The following is a 23925-nucleotide window of genomic DNA, read 5'->3' as shown; positions in this document are numbered from 1 at the left end:
AGTATTGTATTTAAATTCAAATAAGTCATTGAGACAGGTGTCATAGAACTTGTTCACTGTGTGAATGCTAAAGTCTTTTGCTGAAGTCTCTTTACAGGCACTGATAATTTCAAACTGAATACTTAATTCTTTTATATTAATTTCTGCTAAAGGACTTTGTGTCACTAATTTCTACGTATTTGTCACCCATTCTATTGAATTATATTAGGCGGAGAATATATATATCTGTATGTATATTCCATTCTAAAGGCCTATTGCCCTGAAAATAGATCATAATAGAACGGTGGACTTTGAGTAAGGAATAGAGGAGAGGGGGGGGAAAGGTAAAAAAAAACAAAACCAAAACAAACAAACAAACAAAACCAACAAAAAAACCCAAAACCAAACAAAAACGAGGTGGTGGTGGGGAGAAAAAGCAAAGCTTCCTTTGTTTTATTTATGGTAGACTTGGCAGATTACCCAGCTCTGCAGCCACTTGGATTCTCCAGGACAAAGATAGAAACTGCATGTTGGGTTTATTATTAAGGAGAACTTATCACGCTTTTCAGTAGGGAAACATTTCATAATGAGGAAGGCTTAGCACTCATGATCCATGAAAGTAGATTTGTGTGATTCAAATTTAAAGTTCTATCTTCCGCTGCTGGTGGTTAATAGATTTGTTAGTTTCATATTGCCAACCGCACATATGAATCCAAGTACCTATTATAATGAATATATGGACGCTTGTTAGTCAAAATGTGTTAAAAGAAATTGTCAAACAAATGTTCAGTAGCATGGGTAATTGTCCTTTTCTTATAAAACATTTTGAAATATAATATCAGTTTTATTAAAAACAATCAATTTGAGTTTACTCCCTGACTTGGTAAGATGACCATAAAAGCAGATGTATTTTTATTGATTTCAGTATTTGATGTGTTCAAGTTCATTTTGAAGCAATGTTTTGGAAGAGAACAGTCTTTGTTTCATTGACATTTTCTAGGTAGTTTCTGTTCCATCTTTCTAAAAGTGTTTATAAAAATGCATATGATATTGTTCCAAAGAAATAACTTACAAATAAGCCATTTCATCAGTCATCTTTCTCTTCTACTTCTGGATGTTTACATTGTCCAACTTCTTTTTTTAAGGTTAAGAGTTTAGAATGGAAGAACAAGGAAAACCAGGAAAAGGGATTTTCATTTTTATTCTCAAATTTTAAGAAATACTACTTACCTTCTATTTTCCCAAACATCTGTAAGGAGACCAGCTTGTATAACCCTATACTTGGTAAGTGTTAACACAGCTGATAAAATCATTACGTTTTCTCTAATAGAGAGTATAGCAAAGCAGTTTTTTGCTTGAGTCATGTTGCCCATAAAGAACATTCTCCAAAAGTACTCTTATGAAAGAACATGTTATGGTTCCTGTTCATGGTTTTCAGTCTTCTGTTCCTGGAGGCACCTGACCCTTTCATTAGAGTCAGTCTTGCTATATTAACCTGATTCAGGTAAATTAAATGTTCTTGTAAAACAGTTCTTAAGTGTGACCTTTGTTGTTGATTTTAGTTGTGCTCTGAAGAGAAACTACTGCTGCTGAGATAAAAGGCGTTAGTGTGCTGTTCTTTGGGGGTGTTGGCTTTATCTGTACAGAATCATAGTGTGTGGATCATACGGTGCTTGCTCATAGTTTAGACAGGGCAAACTCAGTTATGTTTCTGTGTCAACTGTATTTTGTCAAAAGCTTGCAGTAGGAAAAGGAAGCTAGGGTTTAACCCAATCTTTAAAGCTGATGGTGCTAGAATATATCTTTCCATATAGAGAGTGGAATTTTGGGTGTTGGCTAAGCAAACCTAGCTAGAGTTTTGCTCAGAGGTTTTTAGCCCATTCTAAACTAGAACATTGTTTGCAAATCTTGATTTTGCTAACTCAGGTTTGCATGCACCCATGCACATCTTGGTTGTAAGCCAACAGAGTTCAAGACTCTTGTTTGCAAAGCAATACCATGTACACAGGCTTTAAGCTGCCATTTCATTACTTGAATAATATGGACACTTCACTGCTCCTCTTACCTGTGGATGCAACATCTCACAAGGATTAGTAGTCATCTCCAGACACAATTTCATATTCTAAAATCAAGCTGTCAGGGAAGTTCGTTGAAAAGGTCTTAGTTTCTCCCTGTCCATGTACATGTATTTGGATTGTGGCTTTCTTCAGAGATGGATGTTTGAAAACCATGTTCTCCTGGGAAAGACAAACAGTGGACCTTCTCGTCTAGGGGAGAAGAAACAATATAAATCCAGCCATAAGCAACATTAGAACAAGAGTTGTGTGAAGGTATTGAAGAGGTTCAGTGATAAAGTAGCTACAAGAGAGAAAGCAAACCTACTGCTGCTTGACGTCCTCGAACAAGAAATGTGGAAACGATATTTTCTTTCTGTGAAGATTTTGATTGAGTCTTCCACAGAAGTCTCACTGTAGTCCTTGCTTTTTCTGTGAACTATAAACAAGAAACTTCCAAGGCCTTAGTAAAGAGGAGGACAGTGGGGAACAAGAAGAAGAAAGGGGCACAGATCCCTAGAACTACTGTCAGTGCCTAAAACTGTGCAAAGTCAGCAACAATGATGAGGATTTGGGGAAGAATACAGTAATGAAAGCAACAGAAACACTGGTAAGTAGAATAGTCTTTTCTCCTCTAAGAAGTTCTTCTCTGGCATGCATCTTCCCACCCTATTTGAAAACAATCCCGTGCCTGTTCTCAACAAAATTGGCAGCATTTAGGCAGAAAACAAGCCAAACTTGGGCGCTGAGCCTGCTACTAAAAACAGTTCTGCTACTGGTGTAATGTTTAATTTAGGAGAAGTCATGAGGTACAAATTAAAACAGTAGTTTTAGTAAGCAAGCATTGATAGAGGGCTTTACTGCAGATAATATATTGGACTGAGATAATTTTCTTTTTCTTTCTGTTAAGGCAGATTTTCAGACAAGTATATTGGTTACAGTAACGAGCACCAAGCATTCCAGTTACAAGAAGCTAGTATTGTGCCTCCTCCAAATTCTGGCTTGTGTATTACAGGCTTAGAAGAGCCCATGAGATTGTTTTTTTGTTTTGTTTTGAATGTCTTTTAACATCTGTTTAGATTCTTTAGAAACTGTTTAGTAAGAACTACAAATATGGCAGTAAGATTCCAGGGGCATTGTTTCTTCCATCATAGTAATGTGCCTTTCTGTGTAATGTGCTTTCTGAGCCATTTAGATGGGCTCCTTCATTTGCAGGGAAACAATAAGGTGGGCTGTCCTACAGCTCTCTGCAGTTCTCATTCTTTCTGAACCCTTTATTGCCTTAAAAAGTAAGCGTGGTCAAAACTACAAGTGTCCACCATTACAACTGTGTTTTTGCTAGCCTTTTCTTTTTCTACCCTGCGTATGTCATCCACCACCTACAGCTTCCTGCCCTTTTTGGCACCAGCTCACATCAGGTTCCCAGAGGGGGAAGGGCAGGGGGTGGGAAAAGCACAAAACAGAAAGGAAAAATGGAAAGTTGGGGGAAGGGAATATTTCCTCTTCTGCTGTTTGAGTCAATCTAATAAGCTTCTGTTTTGCTTTGGTTTTATGTCAGTGTCTTCATCTGGAGCCTTGACACCTACTTCCAAGATGGACAGAAATGCGAAAATACAAGAAATGACTGAAGGAGGATGCATTTGAGAAGCAGCTGCAGCACATAATACAGTTGAGAGGGAGTAGAGAGAGAGGATGTTCTGAGAGGATATCATGAAACTGCAGAAGGAGACAGTGTGCTGCAAAGACATGTTTACTGCATGTCTACTGGATGTCTTGTCCTTTTGAAAATACTGCCAGCATTGCAGCCTTCATGCCCTGCTGAATGCTAATAGATACCAAAGAGAACTGATTTTTACATATTTAAATACTGCGCTACCAGGCATTTGCTTCCTTTTTTCACTGACTGTGCTGTTATACATGCTTCTGTTTAAGATAAATTCATTTTTAATTTTCTTACTAACCTGCTGCTTTCCACAGAATGAAAACAGTGTACTGTTTTTTATTTGTAGTAAATAAACTCTTTGTAAGTTTTTTAAAAAGTATTCTGTGCATTTGTTACTTAGGTGGATGATGTGCAAGAGTCATGTAGTTTTTTCCTCTAAAAATAACGCTTCCAGTAAAAATAGTGGATATAACTTTAAAGTCTGCTCTGGAAACATTTGTCAGTTTAGCAGCATCATGATGAGTTTACCACTGCTTTTGTATGTGGCTGTTGAAATGACACTGTAGCAGTTTGGATATCCTCAATGCTGGTGCTGGATGTCATGTTGTGTATTTGTAATGTTAACAAGGAAACCTTTACAGCAGTCTGGCAGGTAGGCTTTATTCACTTAAAATGGCTAGAAGTGTGTATGGCTGTCATAAGTTAATTGCCTAGATAGTAGCTGATTATTTCTTCATTGCTATCCAGATTTGTTTGTCCTGGATTATGATACCATAACCTGGCAGAAGTTATGCTGGATCCCTTAAAACAACTCTTGACCTTACATTAGGAAGATATGGTCAGGGAACAACTTCATATTCTTCAGCATGACTACTTTGCATCTCCTTTGACTCCCACCATTAGTATCTTTGAACTGCCTGCGGGCCGGTAAAACCATGGAACATATCTTACTCATGTACCACAAGCTATAGAAGAGTTGAGGCAGTGCTGAAATACCATCTCTGTCCAATCTATCACTCTCCATATCTGGATAGGACCATCATTTTCCACGCCTCCTTGGTTTTTTTTGTTTGGGTTTTTTTGTTTGTTTTTTTGTGTGTCTGTGCTGTCACCAGATATTTCAGTATCACGATTCTCACCAGCAGCAGGGTGTGTTCTGACAGCACGTCATAATCAGTCCTCAGACAAATTTTCATCTACTTTTTGTATCAGAACAGATCTCATAGTTGCCCTTCTAGAACTAGGAGTAGAGTTGGGACACCACTCCCAGAGAAATGTCATTCGCACCTGAAAGTTTTGTAGCTGCTTCAGATTGATGGTTGGTATTGCAGAACTGTTCTACACCCTGTCTTGGGTTGTGAAACCCAGAAATGACATTTTGCAGTGTTGAGTTGGCTGATACATGGCTGGAGTTGAACTGGCCTGTTGATATTTGTCCCTGCAGAAATGTGCATTACGCACAATTTAAAAACTGTCTGTCTTTGTGTCCGTGCCCCCCCCCCCCCCCCCCAATCTTTGTAATGTTTTTACTGCACATGTCAATTCCATCCACATTGAGTTATTGAGGACTGGCACTTTTTTCTGAAGCAGATTCGGGAATACTGATGACACTGTCGGCATCTTTGTCACTAGCACAGTAGAGAACCAGAAGAGCTAACCAGTTCTGAACCATCGTGCAGAACGTGGGATGGAGAAAATGGAATTGTAGGTTATAAACCCTGAATAACCACAGTTCCTGACAGTTGGCATGCCGCTGGGCATCATTCCTTACATTCCCTGCAAGCTAGTACAGAAGCTAGTGCCACAGGATCATCTTTCAGCTAAGTCATAGGAAGATGCTCTGGTGGCAAAGTCCAGCAAAATTAGCTATTGCAGGTGTGGCGTTAGATGAAGCTGTGAAACTCATGTGGCTTTGGAGCGGGATTTCTCTCTGTTCTATTCACTAATTATATTGCTTTATTGTGGATTACTGCAGACCAACACAGAGAACTTTCTAGGGATGCATTAGGAAATGTGGTGATTCCTTGCATCTGAACTGCATCTGCTTTTCCCAGTAGACTTGGTAGTAGGGGATAAGTGACATATAGGACTCTGAAAAGGCTGTAAAATGGTATGAGTTACATAAACTGTTGCTTAGTAACTTAAATGACTATAAACACTTATTAAAAATTAAGGAATTTGACAATATCGTAATTCTATATGAGAACAGTTTTCTTGTATAGGCCATATTCTAGCCTAGTTAACAGTTATTTTGCTACTTAGAACTCCTTTGTAGTTTTCAATGGAAGTGTGAAATAGTGAGTTTGCTGAAATATTGAGTACAGCATGTAACTTTTAAAAAAGCTGAAAACAATGAAATGTGTTTACTTTTTTAGAAAAAAAAAATGCAAGCAAGGATGTAAGGCTATAGAAATGACTTTCAGGTAGAAAATTAAAGGTTTTGCATAGCAGAAGCAAGTTGCTGACTGTTGGACCAAGAATAATGTCTCCCTTCAGGAGAAAATTACAGCCTTTTGATGTCTTGTATTCCGGTCTTGAAATTTTTTCTGTCACGTCCGTTTTGGCACATCTTTGGATGCGTTGTGCAACAGTGAATATGAAAAAAACAGCACCGCTGAAAGTTCACGTGTATTGGTTATGGTTTTAGGATTTCTTTCTTTATAGAGCTTTCTCTCTGCACATATTTTTAAGATGTTGTGTTTCCTTACAGATATACCACAAATGAGACCAAAGCCACACTATGTAATGGTTAAGAAAGATGCTGAAACCAATGAGGCAATATATTGCACAAAGGAACCTTTTATTAAGGCTCGTGTTATTGTCATTCGATGGTTGGTGTCTTTCTGGCTTGAGCCAAAACCTCATACAGGACCTCATATTCCTGGGATGGAAGGTGAAAATGTGCCAAAGAATATTCAGGTAAAACCCAAATATACAAAATAGTGTTTGTTTTCATGTTTTTGTCGTAATTGTTATATCAGCAGTGTGCACTCCTCTGATAATTATAACTAATGAAGAATTAAAAAAAGAAAATTCTAAACAAATTTTCTGCTTATGAATTCACTTTACAAGGACTCGCTATGTTTTGTTTTGTTTTTTTTCAAATTCTGCTATTTTGTTTTTAATCAAATAGACATAAGAAGCCTTGAAATGCAGTGAATCCTATCTTTGGGTTTTTTTCCCTGAATTCTTTGTACTGCTTTAAATTATACTGTTGTGTAACTTAAATTGTATTGTTCAATTGTTGTACTAAAAATGAGCTATGAAATATTATTTAATTTTTGTTTCAGAGAGCAGCTGCTAGCATGGCTTCAAGGGAGGACAGCAAAAATGACAGTACTGATAAGCAGGACAGAAATGCAGAGCCAGAACAATCTCATTCTAATACAAGTACTCTAACAGAGAGAGAACCAAGTTCTTCCAGCCTCTGCAGTATTGATGAAGAGCATTTAACTGATATTGAAATTGTCCGGAAAGTCTTTTCTTCTAAAAGAAGCAATGTTAATTTTCTAACTGAGATTTTTCGACAGGTAAAGAACCCTCTTCAGAATGCAAGAATCTTGATGATTATATTGTAAATGATCATGGTGTCGTGGTTTTCTTTCAAGAGCATTTGCTAAGCAGAACGTTATATAAATGTACGGTTTTTTTCTGTCATCTTGCCTTTAAGGTTTAAGAATTGAAAAATTAGAATTCTGAAATATTTTCTGTGTAGAATATCCCCGGTTCCTGATTTTTCTAATTTTATTTCTTTAATAACCAGTTTGACAACATTTAACTTGGACTTTACAGTTCCCTATAGACAGGAATGTTTGATATTTTCATACATCAACCCCATAGCTATTAGAGCTCACAACCAAGCACATTAAAATAAGCCTCCTGTGGGAGTCCGCAGCTGTTAAAGAGCTGTTTTAGGAGGAATTGAATGTCCTTACCTTGGTAGTGTTCATCAGAAGAGTGGCACAGATGGCTATAGAAGATAACAGCTTCTGCTTCTGACTACTGCAACCAGAAATGTTAACTGAGCATACTCAAAATAGTGTTTCTCAACTGGAAACTATTAAACAAATTTAAACTGAGAACATATGCCAGAATATGGAGTCTTTATTTATAATGTGAAAATACATAACTTCAAGTTCAATGTGGGAGAATAAGACAAGATTGACTTTGTTTATGCCCCATGCTATAGATGAAAAGATGAAGAGATTTTTCTGAATAATAATAAAGAAAAATATACTAAGTTTCAATTGAAATGCATGACACTAATTGCTTTAAACAGCAGAAAATTAAACATTTTAAATCTCCAGTATATCCAGATGAAATGAATATTTTCAAATGAGACAAATATGTGTCAGAAGCTTATCCACATCCAGTGTGTTGAAAAGCTTGGACACGTTACTGAAGGAGATAACAGAGTTACCCAAATTCAGCTGCCACTCAAGGGTTTACAGAGTCTGAGGCATTGAATGTAGAGTCTAAATTATTGATGGTCAATTTAGAAACTGCCTCCCCTCAGTGAAAGGGACAGCAAAGGCAATTTTCTTTGTTAATTTCACAAGGCACTCCCTGAGTTATGTAGATTATTTGGATTTCATGTGTGGTTATGAGATCTCATTTAAGTCAATTGTTTAGCCAGAAGTTTTCAGTGTAAGTTCATTTCTAATATGCCAGGTGTTTGTAATGTTTGTGAAACATTAGGGCTAAGTTATTGTAGTCAGGAGGAGGTTTCAGTTGTACTGAATGGCGGGAAGATGGTCTGTAGAAAAAAGATTGTATGCATTTCGGACTCCAGGGTACAAAAAATGTATATGAGCTTGCAGAAGACTGTTAGACTTGATGAGTGATAGTGTGTGACTGATGAACTTGTCAGCTGAATTCTGTAATACACAGCAAAATTCTTTTTAGTGTGATACTGGTATGAAATGTCCATTTCCAGGGAGACAACATACCACCTGTGTCAAGTGGACACTCCTTAAAGACAGGCGCAATGAGATTTCAACATTCACACCACGGACTCCATAAAACGATGTGTTTGTGTAGTTTATCTGTTCTTTTTTGAATATAATTAGGGCATCATGGTCTTTGGTAAATGTATTTATAGTTAGTTAAAACCTGACTAATGGTAAAAATTTCTGATCTGACTAGTTGTTACCAGCACAACAGATACAGAAGACCTCCTGAAGAGGGCACTAATCAGCCGTCACACTGACACAAATGCACGATTTTTTGAAACAATAATTCTGAAGTCTTTTTAGGGAGTCATTTGTTTTAAGGATACTGTATTGTAAAATCTCATTTAGCTAAAAATAAGATACACGGCTACCAGTAATGTATGTCACTTGAATTTTTGTTAGTCATTTAGAACTGATTTAACTCCACTCTTCCAAGTCGTCTGAATGGAACATGTTGTAATAGAAACTTCTGCTCATTCGTTTTGCATACTTTTGATGAGTGTTTGGGCCTTAATTTCAGCAGGCTAGGCATCAAGTAGGTATGCCTGTATGGATTCTCATATCTCTGTCTTTGGCAGTGAAGTTTTCAAAGTACTTTCTTGACAAGTTTTCATGTTAAAACATTTTTTTCATGTTTTTAGTTTACGGATGAAGAAAGTGACCAAACATTTAGGTTCAGGCATCCCTTAGAACCTGTACATTATAGAGCCAAACTTGATTTCAAGTATTGTAACTGGGGTTTTGTTTGTTTCTTTTTCTACTCACAGGCATTTCTGTTGCCGATATGTGAAGCAGCTGCCATGAGGAAAGTGGTAAAGGTGTATCAGGAATGGATTCAGCAAGACGACAAGCCTTTATTTATGAAAGAACCTGAAGAAATAATGCAGTGCACAACTATAGATTGTGATGAAAGTGGTGTTGACCACAATTCATCAGAGAAAGCAAAAGAAAGAGAAGAGGTAAAATATTGTTGGTTAATACTTGTGCGTCTTCTGGATATGCTAGTAGACAGAGAAGTGGCCTCCTCAACAGATTACATGTTTAATTTGATGTCAGAGCATCTGTTTGGGAGAATCAGTGGTAATGAAACAGTACATGAATGGGCTACCAATTTGATCCATCTGTAGATTTTTTATGTGGTTAGTTCAATTTAAAATTTCACGTAGTTTTATGAACTGTTCTCAAGATGTGGATTATACAGTATGCCAACCTTCAGCTGTGTAAAAACTATATACAAATAAAAGGATGAGGAAAACAGTAGTTATTTCATCCAGATACTTTAAAATTATTGTTACAAACTTCTTAAAATGTAGTTGTGTCTTTAAGATGCATCTTAAACATCTGCCTACCATTGTTTATTATTTAATATCTATTATATCCTTTTTCCTTTAATATAAACACAAAATACCTGTCTACAAATCTATGGGATTTTAAGAAAAAAATATTTTTCAGGAAAAAGGAATGAACTCCAGTCATGTTAGAAATTCAAACTGGGCAAGAAATGGCTGTTACGAAGACACGTTGCATAAATTGTCCGAAATTGATACTGAGGAGCAAAATGTACGAGCTGGAGTGCAGTCAGTGTTGCAGGTATGAAATAGACTTGATAACTGATTTTCATCCTAATAATAAAGCTCATGTTATCAGTACATAAAGAGTGGAATATAATGCAATACTCCTGCAAGCAAAACCCATGCTCCTTCAAAGCATCTCTGATTTTTTAAAATTATTTTAGATTTTAAAAGTATGATGATAAGTAGTGTTAGAAGAATGACAGTGGTTCACTATATCTTTATTGACCTGAAGTAGGACAATGTATACGCAAGTGTTGGATAACACCGTAAAAAAACTTTTAATTTTGCATCAGGACATGCATTCTGCTCTGCATCATATCATGGAAAAAATAATTCTCATTTGAGTGCCACATCGTCAAATTATTCTAATTAAGTGTTTAAGGAAAATGCTTAGGTGCTTTTTTCTTTTAAGCTATTAGTCACCACACACAAAACATCCGAACCTGCAGTTTTCCTAATCTGAATAATAAAGTGTACAGGGATATTTTCTTATCTTTATCTGAATTAGAGTGGATGAGTACATAAGTGTGTGAAAAATTTGATCAGACACCACAGCTCTCTACTTCAGTAATACCCTTAAGGAATGGGAGAGTTGCAGAAGTTCCCTAACAGAAGTTTTCAAACTGCTTCTAGGAAATTTGGCAGGGTAGAAATTGTGTTAATTTCAAATGTTCAGCAAAATGCTTTACTGAAGTTGAGAATACAGAAAACCAAGTGTCTATAATGTGAATTTTTTTTTCTTATTTATTTTAATCTTTGAAATGCTTTTAAGGTCATATAAAATGTGTGCATCTTATATATATGTGCATGCACATACATACATATAGGTGTGTATATGACTGTAGCCTCCATAATATTCTTTTATCCAGAAGAAAATTGATTCTAAATGAAATAAAATAGACATGTGTGTTTGCCACTCCACTGTCTGCGCTTTTACTGTAGGTGGCCATGCTAATTAGAACTCGTTTTTACCACAGCTTGAATGATTTCCTGAATAGGGTTTCCTGTTGTGCTGTACACTGTTATATTTAGAAATAAACTTTGTAACTGAAATGACTTTTAAATTCAAATATGTTACAATAATTTAAGCTTCATAATCTTTGCATACAACGACTGTTTAGATTATGAAGTGTTTCTGAGCAAAGAGTGAAATATCTTTATCCGTTTACAATGTATTGCTCAGGTTTACACATCTGAGAATGCCTAGGAGATTCTTCGTGTTGAAGTTTTTTAGACAAAGGTTCATTTGACCAGCAAATATCTTTTTTTAGCTCAAAATGGAGTCAAGACATAATTCTAACCCAGTACCATGTCTGAATTTGAGAGGTTTCCTGACCTGGAACTACATTTGATTTTTTCTGTGAATCATGAATCCAAGACTTCTGTCTTGAGTTTTCTTCCCATTTAATTCTTGCATAAAATTTTTTCTAGGCACTTAGAGTAGGATAGGTTCATTAATTGAGGCTAGTGAATGTAAAGATGCATACTAATAGTTTTTAATTATTAAAATTCAAAGCTCTCAGTAGAGGGAAGTTTAAGCTGTAGAACCAATGATTTCCTGTACATGTGGATTAAGAAAGACAAATAAGAATTAATTGGAAATCTAGGGCTCACCGTGATTTTAATGCTTCCTAAACTTACATAAAAATATAACAACACTTCAGTAGTAGCTCCTGTAACTCCTACAGTGTCCTTGCCTACGTTGTTTTCATCTTTTTCATTCTGAAAGCCCTAACTCACTGTCCACTGAAGTCAACCACTTTGGAGAAGGTATCCTGTTTCTCACTTCTGGTAAGCCTTACTGATCACAGTGGGATGAATGCTTTAGTTTCCCAAAACATAGTACAGGCCTCGTCATGCTGAAGTACACACTGTGTACCATGACTGTTTCAAGTAGTTTAGCCTATATTATACTAGTCAGGTGCTGGCTTACAGGTGGAAATTCTGTGCAGTGGACTTCTTTACTGGGACGTTTTTGTCTATCATTAAAATAATTGTATTGAGTAGTTTATTGTCTATGAAAGCAAAAATATACAAATATTTTGTAGAAAAAAATGGGGAAAAAAAAAAAATCAGTCTTATTGTTGCCTTATCATCACATCAAGCATATTGTGGTGGGTTGACCCTGGCTGGATGCCAGGTGCCCACCAAAGCTGGTCTATCACTCCCCCTCCTCAGCTGGACAGGGGAGAGAAAATACAACAAAAGGCTCGTGGGTTGAGATAAGGACAGGGAGATCATTCACCAATTACCATCATGGGCAAAACAGACTTGACTTGGGGAAATTAGTTTAATTTATTGCCAATCAAATCAGAGTAGAGTAATGAGAAATAAAAACTAAATCTTAAAACACCTTCCCCCCCGCCCCTCCCTTCTTCCCGGGCTTGACTTTACTCCCAAATTCTCTACCTCCTCCCCTCCAGCAGCGCAAGGGGATGGGGAATGGGGGTTGCGCTCAATTCATCACACGTTGTCTCTGCTGCTCCTTCTTCCTCAGGGGCAGGGCTCCTTATGCTCTTCCCCTTCTCCAGCATGGGGTCCCTCCCATGGGAGACAGTTCTCCATGAACTTTTCCATCATGAGTCCCTCCCACAGGCAGCAGTTCTTCATGAACTGCTCCAGTGTGGGTCCTTTCCACAGGGTGCAGTCCTTCAGGAACAGACTGCTCCAGTGCAGGCTTCCCATGGAGTCACAAGTCCTGCCAGCAAACCTGCTCCAGCAAGGGCTCTTCTGTCTCCACGGGTCTGCAGGTCCTGCCAGGAGCCTGCTCCAGCGTGGGCTTCCCACGGGGTCACAGCCTCCTTTGGGCACCCACCTGCTCCAGCGTGGGGTCCTCCATGGGCTGCAGGTGGATATCTGCTCCACTGTGGACCTCCATGGGCTGCAGGGGGACAACCTGCCTCACCATGGTCTTCACCATGGGCTGCAGGGGAATCTCTGCTCCAGCGCCTGGAGCACCTCCTCCCCCTCCTTCTTCACTGACCTTGGTGTCTGCAGAGTTGCTCGTCTCACACAGTCTCACTCCTCTCTCTGGCTGCAGTTGTGCAGGTTTTTTTCCCCCTCTTCTTAACTATGTTATCACAGAGGTGCTACCACCATTGCTGATGGTCTCAGCCTTGGCCAGCAGCGGGTCCGTCTTGGAGCCAGCTGGCATTGGCTCTGTTAGACATAGAGGGGAAGCTTTTTAGCAGCTTCTCGCAGAAGCCACCCCTGTAGCCCCCCCTGCTACCAAAACCTTGCCACGCAAACCCAATACACTTATATTTAAATGTATACTTCTGAGTGCATATGCAGCCTTTTCGGTTAATCATAGATTTTCTCTTTCTGGTTGCTATCAACTGAATTGCCGAAAACATCAAAGTGCTTCAAGCTCATAACATCCGCTCTTTTCTTCTTACAGGTTTTTATAATAAATTCTTCAAATATCTTCTTTCTTGAACCTGCAAATGAAATTAAAGCTCTGCTGGATGAACACACTGATATGTGTAAACGCATTCTTAATATCTACCGTCACATGGTAGTCCAAGTGACTATGGACAAGAAGACATGGTAAAATGCTAATGCTTTTATCTTAGATTATTAGTTCACAAGATGAATGTGGAAATTTACTTGGTAGTAAACACAGTAGAGTGGTATTGACTATGTGAACCAGTTTCTCTGAATCAGTAAATAAGTGGACTTTAACATCACAGACAGCTTACCACAGAGGAAGAGGTTAGCTGCTCTGTTAAAGCTAGTAGTAAGCACCTAGTTAGTTTGAAGCAGCTTAGCCCTCAGTGAAAAAAGAAGTAAGCTAGGATATGCAGACTACTATTAAGGAGCTAGTGATGACTTTTTTCCAGGGCATCTTGCTCATGTGTCAAAGTGCTAAATATGAAACCGTATATGAAGCTTCACAGCCTTATTTAAAAGTAAACAAAAAATTCCCAGATAAGCATGGATAACTATTATAATCAGATGTGGGTTGGTCTTGATCTGTAATTGTGTGCAGGAGTCCATGTACTGTTTAACTGTTTTGTTCCTTTTCAGTGCTTAGGGTGCCTAGCATGTACAAGGGACCCACTTTCAAATTAATTTCTATTATTTTCCCCTCTTCTTTAAATAGCTGTCTCTAATGAGGTAGTATATTGCCACTATTCTCCATTGCAAGGAAGCAGTAGCAAGGGGATTTCAAATGACTGATTTACTCCATTTTAACTTGACTTGAATTCAATCTGTCACTAGTATTTCCTTAACTCTGGGTAAGTAGAGCTGGCGTTACATGTCATATGAAGCTTGTCTCCTCTTGTGAGGAGACAAGGAGTCAGTTCAAGGCTAGCCACAGGGAAATTTGGGAGTAATAACAGAAAATAGATTCCACTAGACTAGTATTTTCTTCCCCAGTTTCACATCACTGTAAAGAAGTGACTCTAGACTGTGATGGCAAAGATTGTGCCACACAAAATAATTGATGAAGTATGTTAATGATAATGTAAGATTGCCAAAACCTGTCATTGGTAGCAAAAAAAACCCCCAAAAAACAACAAAAAGTAAAAGCTCAGTTTGGAAATATAATTAAAACTTTGCCTGTAATTTCAGGCTATTGAAGGTGATAGCACTTGAATGATCTAGCAGAAGATGTTAGATGGCGACAGAGGTTCCTCACTTTTGAGTGTGAAAAGAAGATTGGAGTAATTTCTTTTGCAAGAACCAAGTTAGGCTGTTTGTAATTACTATGTCCTGTTTGGAATGTGTTTGAGCAAGTCAAGCTTGGTTATTATCTTTAAAAGTATCCTGGTATATATAGAAATATAACAAAATGGTAACTCCAAGTTTAATATTGTTTTGCAGGGAACAGATGCTACTTGTGCTGCTCAGGGTTACTGAATCTGTGCTGAAAATACCACCCCAAACTTTCTTGCAGTATCAGGGAAGAAAAAACTCCACTTTAGCTGGAAGACTTGCAGGACCTCTTTTCCAGGCAATTAAACATACATTCACTTTAATTAATTCAGCTTAATTTTGACCAAGAGATTAGATGTAACAACCACTGTTGGCTGGTTTGTCATCTTAAATCATTGATCATGTTACCCAGATAATGTGAATGGTGTGGGTTAAAGAACTGGCTACATTTGTTACTTTCTGTCCTATATTTAATGACATCGTGACAATGGTTTTTGGGGTACTGTGAAATTAAAAATTCCTGTCCTTTAGTTGAGTTGGAATAACTGTCAGTGTGTGCAGTTTTAGCTTGCTTCAATTGCACAATTAGCTCAAGTCAGCACAAAATCTTCTGTGCCATCCATGGCTAACCAACTGATTTTTTTATTCCTGTAGGAATGAAAAAAAAAGCTGTAGGAGATACTTTAAAAGTTCATAGTTGCAGAGTGCTTTTGTGGTGGCTTCTCTGTAAATAGGATCTGTAAAGTCTCTAGATTCTTTAGTAGGAAAAAAAAAAGGATACGCAAGATACGAACATGATGAGAACTAATTGAGAACAATATTACAAAACTCTTTGGCAAAACTTGTAAGATACCAAAAGATCTTTCATGAGTCAAGCCAGTTGTTCCTGTATCTTAAGTCAGAAGCCCATGTTAACAGTTGATAATTCATGAAAAGTCTGTGTGTACTGGTGAGGAAAAGAATGTCAGGACTACACAAATTTCTGTGGCAGTTAGAAACTTCTTTTTAAGCAGTAACATTTGAATGTTGTCATCTTAGGTTCGGAACTCAACTTTTCTCACTTTATTCTTGTAGACTCTTATAGTAGCTTGGATCAAAGCGAATCTAAATGTGTACATCTCTCGAGAACTTTGGGATGACTTGCTGTCTGTAATGTCATCGCTGACATATTGGGAGGAGCTGGCCACTGAGTGGTCACTGACAATGGAGACACTAACTAAAGTATTAGCTAGAAACTTGTACAGCCTGGACCTCAGTGACCTGCCGTTGGATAAATTAAGTGAGCAGAAGCAGAAAAAACACAAAGGCAAAGGTAAGACAACACCGTATACACATCGTTTGAATTTGAGCTGGGGTAATGAGATGTCGGGCACAGCAGAATTTTGGTCTAGCCTTTTTAGTACACCTAATTAGGCACCTCTTATCACCTGAAATAACCCAGTTTCTTTAAGATAAGGCTGCTTTCTAGAACCACCACAAAATCTCCACCTAAAATAGAATCATAGAATCGTTAAGGTTGGAAAAGACCTTTAAGATCATCGAGTCTGACCGTTAACTTATCACTGCCGAGTCCACCACTAAACCATGTCCTCGAGCACCATGTCTACCCTTCTTTTAAATACCTCCAGGGATGGAGACTCAACCACTTCCCTGGGCAAGGGAAGATTCAGTCCTGCAAATAGTTAGGCATATATGGAATGTTGTTCTTAAAGGTGTGTTGAATTTAACCTAAAACGTTACGCTGTAGTGGGTTATGCCTTTCTCCTTTTATCAAAGCAATTAAATAGTTGACTCCCAATCATAACTTCCTGAAAATAATGAAGATTACACGTCTGATAAAAATTAGCTAGCTAGGAAGTGGCTATTGCAAGCACAATTGGAATATTGATCCTGAAATCCAGTGAATGTTGTTTAAAGAGGAAATGCAAGATGAACATAGTTTTATTTGGGTTCTAATTCATCACTGAGCCATGGTGAAGACAGGTTTCCTCAAAGTGACCTTGTTGGACTATTTAAGAGAAAGGATACTTTTAATAATGCGTATGAATGGTACCAGTTTTTAAACTGATTCCTAAACAACGCAGGAAATACTCTGTAGGACATAATATGGGGAGAGGAGGTGGCTACTTGCTTATAATGGTACAGTTCTGGGATTGTTAAGGGACAGGAAGTCTGTCCTCCTGGATAGAGTGCTGGATTGAGAGTTGTGAAACCTGGATTTTCTTCCTAGATCAGAGACTTTCTGCATGTGACCATGAGCAATCACTTCTGTCTTTGTTTCCACTTCTGTAAAACACGGGTAACAATACTGTTCTCCTTTAAAAAGTGCTTTGAGATGTAATAGTGAGAGGCAGGATTATATTTAGGCTGAGTAATAAAGATGGGAAAAAAGTGTAATTTTTAGTCTACCTTTTAATCTCTCTATGTTCTGATGGATGTGGTTCTCCAGTCAAACCTGAGGTGAGGTGGTACTTACAATATCCTAGGGTTTGTCAGTGAGAAGTAATCTATGTGCATGTTCATTTCCGTCTCTTAAAGGGGATGTTCCTTTAGGCTTTTTTTTGCTAAAAACATTTCACATGCTTCCAAATTTCTCATCTTGGGCAAAGGCATTATTCACACTTTTGTTTTGCTCTTCTGGTGTGTGACAACTGGACAAAAATACATTTCTCTCTAGTTGACCCTGAGACGTTGTTCCAGACCATGCATTTTTGTTTTCCTATGCTATACAGCTTTTTTCTTTTTCTTGCAAAAGACACAGTGTAAAAAAAACAGTAGTCTGATGTGAGATAAGAATGTGTATAGTTATTTGAATATAGGCTTAAAAAACATTTTGAATCATCGGCATCACCTGTACAGAGCCACATGAGAAGAGTTTATGTTAGCCTTCAGTAATAGAGTTCCAGAGAAAGCCTCTGTTGTTAAATCTGAGTTGCAGAGTTAACTCCAGCTTTGGAGTAATAAATATCATACAAATTATGCCAAATTTTTTTGGCCCTGTTAATTCGCTAATAATAACGAACATGTTGTACTAGGGCTCACTTTCCAAGAAGATGCCCTTTTAATAACTGTAATTGTTTATCAAGTATAATTTTGGATTATTTGAGTTCAATGTGGATAAGGAAAGACATTGCAAATATTCTTCAGATCACTTGTTTTTTTACATACAGTTGTTTTTGATAGCTCCTCATATGAGCTTTATTTACTTCAATATAAATGTCAAATCTGAAATTGTTCTATCTTTTCTTAATCTTAGTATAGTATTTTTTTGTGAATTTCCAGAGAGCCTTGTTCTCTGAGCCCGTCATCCCATTTTTTTGCTTTTGTATTTAGTGTTTAAATATTTTATCATCTTTATTTCATGTTCCTCAAATGTTATGAAATTATTTGGGAAAAAACCCACAATATTAATGGTCTGTAACGTATGATTTTGTGTGTCTTGCCTAATAGGAACAGCAAAGGAAAAGTTTCTATAGTTACACATTTTTATCAGGCTACAACCTTGTAAACTCCAGTTTTCTTGTGGTTTTGCTCTTGATTGGTCAGAAAAGAAAATCACAGTAGTTTAATAGCACCAATGCTTCTGAAAAAGTTTGAGTATCCCTCTCAGTGTTCATGCTGGCTGAGTGGGTTTATATATTTAAAAACCAGTAATGAGCTGTTTAGCTTTTAAAATTATACTTGCTTTGATAACATAATTTATTCAATCCAACTTTAAAACTGTCTGAAAAAACACAACTACAAATATCTGGTGATACCAGAATAGAAATGAATAGATTTGCAATTCTATTTTTGCAGGAGTTGGGCATGAATTCCCAAAATCTTCCGTTGATAAGTCTTTTTCTAGAGGCTGGAGCCGTGATCAGCCTGGACAAGCACCAATGAGACAACGCAGCGCTACAACCACTGGCTCTCCAGGAACAGAAAAGGCAAGAAGCATAGTACGGCAGAAAACAGTTGGTACGTATCTGTAAAAGCTGATATAAGTGACATTTGAGAAAGGGTAATGAATTAATAACTGACTTCTGTAGTGATGTGGGTAACTTCTTTCCACAAAAGTATACTATCTATAATAATTAGTTAAATGTGTAAATTGTGCAGCCTTATGTGCTTTAGGATAGCTGAATAGCTTGTGGTTACTAGAATTACAGTTACTGCAAATTAAAGTAATGCAGTTGATGTATTAATTCTTAATAAGTTTGATCACATGCTTAAGCTGGATTGGAAAAATAATACTGTTGCATGTATATGAAAGAGAAAAAAGCTGGAATGGTTTGAGCAATGGTATGGATAGGTGGGTAATAGAAGGCTTTTTAAGTACGTGTTTTCATAAACTGTGCACAAAATAGGTTGAGTGTTTTCCAACTGTGCAAAGAAAAGCGTGAGAAATATGTATATATCTTCATAGTTTATAAAATGTGTTGTCTTTTACTATACCCTGAATCTTGCATTAATGAACGATTGGCCCATATGTGTGCAATTCTCCATTTCTGAAGTCGTCTATTTTTCAAGTTCATTACTTGCAGATACTCTTCTCTGTGTTAGAAATGAGTGATGCTAAACAGTGTTTTAGGTGGATTGCTCAAAAGAAGACTCATTTATGTTCGCATGATTTGCTTAGAATATCTTAACATGAACTGGACTACAAATTTCTTTACTCTGTTGTCTCATCTTGATGATCTCAGTGCTGTCCTTTATGTGAAGGAAAACTAAGCTGATTTTACTTTTTTATTTAAAAAAAGAACCTTTTAAGGAATGTGTCTTGCTTTTTTACTATCTCTGTAGCAGTAGTGGCTTTGGTCATTGTTTGTTGTTGCTTCACTGATACTTCTTGGAAGCAGGTACATTCTGACACAGTTTAGAAACCTGTGATGCATATTGGCAGTTGAATATATAATTTTGTTAGCTTTTCAGATATTAACATTTTCTTTCTCTTTCCAGAAATATTTGCAATTAACTTTTTTAAGTCACAGAGGTTATTTGGCCAAATTTTTAATTTTAATATTCTTCAAAATTCTCCATTTTAAAAATGTGTTTTCTCATAAGGCTTTTGTTGGCATGGGAGAGTTAATTGTTCTATAAACAGTACAGACACGTGAGAAAATGAAGTCACTCCTCCAAAATTTCCTGTCTTTTTCATGCATTCAAATGCTACACAGCTTTTCCTGTATCTCATGCTGACAGCACCTAGTTTGACTGAAGTTTTCCTTACGGATAACAGATACTTTAAATGTAATTTCTGCTTCTCTGTAGATAGTCTGTGATTAACTGTTGTGGTGGTTTTGTTTTAAATCTTAATTGTCTTAACAAGGTAAAGCTCATGTTAAAATCTCTCCTTCCCAAATTGTTAATATTTCAGATATTCTGTCAGAAGGTCATGTTGTTTGGTCAATTTATAATTGTTTTATTTTGCTGCTATTTGAAAGATGGCTATTTATATGATGTTAGCCCTAGAATGACTGAAATTTATCCTAATCAAGCTATATATTGGCCTGGTTAGCAGCAAACCAATCTAATTTTAGTTTCACTGTACTTTAGCTTCCACGTTTTTGTTCCTTTCCTCCAATTATTGAACATATTTGATATTAATAAGCCAAGTTTGTATTACTGTGACCAGTTAAAATTTCATCTCCGTTCACATTGTAGCATACCATCTGTGGACAAGCGTGACAGCATTAGTAGGATGATTTTAAAAGATGAACAGCCCAAAAAGAGTTGCCAGAGCCAGAGTCCCAAACCCTTCAGTTTTTTAAAATGTTAATGAAGGATATGTTACAAAAGCATATGTCTTAACTGTCTGCAAACAGTTGCTTGTTATTGTCTCTCAGGTCTGCTAAGAGAGCTGTTCAGATGCTTCTTAATCTGTGCCAGTTAATACAGGGTCACGTAATAAAAAAAATGGTTTATAGTCACAATAAGTAAAATTTTCTGTAGAATATTTTGCTGGTCAGATCTTCTCCTTCAGCTTAACATTAGCTCCCCAAGCTAAGTCTGGAATTGAGTCAGACCTCAGATATGTTGCATGATATCTCGTATATAGTATATTTCCTTTGATTGTGAGTAATATACTCTTTATATCTGAGTAGGGGGGATGTGCATGTTGAATATTTTATGGTAAGAAAAAGCTGGGGTTTCTTTTCCATCTGTTTTTTGTTGTACACATTTTGTGTACATCTCTGCACCTCTATTTTTTGAGCCATCCTCATGCCAGCATACATTTATTGCTGCACCAAATTTGTGTGTGTGTTACTCAAATAAAAATCACAGCTTTTCTGATATGCAGTGTGTACATTTTTAGCCTGAACTTATGTAAAGTAATTTTTGGAAAAGGACCTTTAAACATGATATGCATATGGGTTGAAAAATCTTCTATAGGGCTAGATACAGAATTTGTGGCTTAGGTAGCAGATTCCAGTCCTATAAAAATACCAGATCAGAAGGAATTTACTAATCTATTGTTCTGCTTTTGTTTATAGACAACAGTGGCAGGTAATAAACTGTCAAATCTCTAGTCCACATTCTGGTATTAAGTCTGCCTCTACTTAACTACTTAATTGAATGAGACATATCTTATTTAAAATAATAATTTACTGAGATCACATTTTCCTCTTACAGCATCTCAAAGTTAATTCCTCTTTCAATAATAATACACTGCAGTTTTTCCTTCAAAAGTTTCTGTAAAATTTCCATCTTCCAAATTGTAAATGGGTTGTTCTGTCCCCCCTCCCTACCCTCCACCCCAGTATCAATGTAATATGGTGGAAAAGATCCAGTCAATTACAAGAAACACTTCATGTTAAGATTTGTAATCAACACAGTATCCAATCTCAGAAGCTTGGTTTATTTAGAATTGTAGAATCATTTAGGTTGGAAAAGACACTTAAGATTTACTATGTAGCTTATTATTTTTTCTCTTGCCTACATTCATTTTAAGATGCACAATGATGAATGTAATGCATCTGTGACTGTATCCTGAATTTTATTTTTGTATCTCTTAAACAAAGAGATGTTAAAGCCTTGCACATAATTGCCTTTTTTAAAAAAACTGGTTTCTGTCTTATAAACGAAGTTTAATAGAGAGTGGCTTCAGTCTTAAAACATTTGTCTTTCTGAATTGTTTTTTCAAACTGATGTTAAGACTCCACTTATGTTGTGCTGCATTTGTCAAATGTGTTTTCTGCTCTATGTACATTGACCTACCCAAGTTATCTGCATGTTGCTGTTAGGGACGATTCTTTAACCTGATTTAGAAGTGTGATGTATTCAGCTTTCACTGCACTCCATTCATGTATTTCTGATTCCCATACAGATCAGGAGCACTAAGATTCGAAGTCTCTATTCCATCTTGTTTTGAAAATATATATACAAAAATTCAAAGACTAAATATTGTACTGACAGCATTTATGTAAGATGCACTGAAGTTTCCTTAAAAGAAGTTTATCAGCAACTATTTTAAAACAAGCTATCAAATTTACAACAGTTTGAAAAGGAAGCTGCTTGAAACAATGAATATTACTTTTTGAGAAACTTAAAGTGTACTTTGAGATTGAATGCAGTATCGGTTCTTGCTATGTCTTACTCTGACAAAGGAAAACAAATGTCATACAGATTCATTTTAAATCTATTGGAAAAGCTGCAGATATAACCTTGATCCTGATGCCACAATTCTTATGGAAGTTTTCCGTTCTGTAGGACTGTTGCAGGAGGTGAGATATAGAAAAGGTGAATTAGGATCAGTTTAGTAAAATTTATCCAGTATCAATTAAAAGCCAGACCCTATGGATAAGAAACAATTTAATGCTTTTTGTTGTCAAACCATTTCACTTCAGTCACTTCATTTTTAATGTTGAACTATAACATGTCGTATTGCAAATTTCTCCACACAGAATTAGTCATTTTCTCCTTATGCTTTTGAATCTCTTTTGGAGAATCTTGAATTCAGGAGTATGGGTATGTGTAAAATTCAGAGATACTTTTTCAGGAGTAAACCAAAGGAAACTAGAAAAATGGAAATGTAGTGTAAGTTGCTTTTTCTGTTAAAAAATTTCAAGTTCTGAGTGCTTGTGGAGTGACTTTAACCTTGATTTTTCAACCCCTGATGCAATGGGAAAAAAAGTGTTAATTAGTTTCCTGATTTTGAATGCAAAATCTCTGTAATCGTTGTAATAAAGGCATTGTTGCTGCTTTACATAAAAGTTAAAAACTCAAAATGTCTTATGTGTCCACTGATTTTTTCTTTCTTACAGCTCTGCCAATATCTGCCGTGCTGAAATGTTTTAATTTTTGAATTTTCTTCCTTTTTATCTTTGTTTTCTCTGTTGCTGCTTTTTCTGTGACACAAGCCTTTCATTATAGTCACTCTTCTTTTTTCCTTCCCCACTTCTTTCTTTTCCTTTTTAAAGCCATGAGAAGCCGATCCATTGGTGAATGTGCTCTGCCATCGGCCTATATACGCAGTGCTAAAAGTGCTCCTGTTCTGATCCATACTTCCAAACCCTTCTTGCCTGATATTGTTCTCACTCCCCTTTCTGATGAGCTTTCAGGTAGTGCCACCTCTGCTAATTTCTGCACCCCCTTTATCACTTTTTTAAACCTTCTGCTTTCAAATTCTGCTAAATCATTAAATTTTGCAAAGTAAAAGTACTTGGGGGATGGGGGGAGAGGGGAAGAGATTAAGAATGAATATTTTGAGTTATGTAAAATACCATGCTATTTTGCAATTCATTCTGGAACTGTTGGAAGTTAGTGCTGTGCCAATGTTTGCTATCATAAAAGCGAAAATTAGAGAAATCTCTTGCTTTTTCAATTCATTGGTAAGCAGTAATATAGCATCTGTCTACCAGAAAGTACAACTAATCTAAAGTTTTTATTTGTGATGAGTGAGGGAGGAAAAGGAAGAACATAATTTTACTTTGACTTGCCATTTACATCTTTCTATGTAAATTTTTGAATTCAGTGTCGTAGATGTTGTACAGACAACCGTGATAATGAAATACTTTAGCTCCCATGAAAAAAGAATATCTGAAGTATATGGTATCATA

The 23925-nt window shown here is 36.7% G+C and overlaps 1 protein-coding gene across 8 annotated transcripts in view; it reads left to right on the top strand.

The window, feature by feature from the left end:
* RALGAPA1 (Ral GTPase activating protein catalytic subunit alpha 1) overlaps positions 1-23925 on the top strand; it is a 138694-nt gene that overhangs the window by 20499 nt on the left and 94270 nt on the right. For 6 of the 8 annotated variants that reach the window (XM_087747205.1, XM_087747206.1, XM_087747211.1 and 3 more), the window contains exons 8-17: positions 1125-1263; positions 6407-6615; positions 6987-7226; positions 9416-9607; positions 10101-10238; positions 13623-13771; positions 15053-15182; positions 15959-16196; positions 18683-18844; positions 23287-23427. In XM_087747205.1, the coding sequence (XP_087603331.1) occupies positions 1125-1263; positions 6407-6615; positions 6987-7226; positions 9416-9607; positions 10101-10238; positions 13623-13771; positions 15053-15182; positions 15959-16196; positions 18683-18844; positions 23287-23427 (1738 nt within the window). The remainder of the gene's footprint in view (positions 1-1124; positions 1264-6406; positions 6616-6986; positions 7227-9415; positions 9608-10100; positions 10239-13622; positions 13772-15052; positions 15183-15958; positions 16197-18682; positions 18845-23286; positions 23428-23925) is intronic. The other 2 variants (XM_087747213.1, XM_087747212.1) reach the window with 1 other exon arrangement.

This window comes from Nipponia nippon, unplaced genomic scaffold (genome assembly GCF_047370975.1).
Source record: "Nipponia nippon isolate SJK-2023a ecotype South Korea unplaced genomic scaffold, ASM4737097v1 scaffold_11, whole genome shotgun sequence".
Classification (NCBI taxonomy): Eukaryota; Metazoa; Chordata; class Aves; order Pelecaniformes; family Threskiornithidae; genus Nipponia; species Nipponia nippon.
The sequence above is the reverse complement of the archived record's forward strand: the minus strand, read 5'-3'. Positions and strand labels throughout refer to the sequence as shown.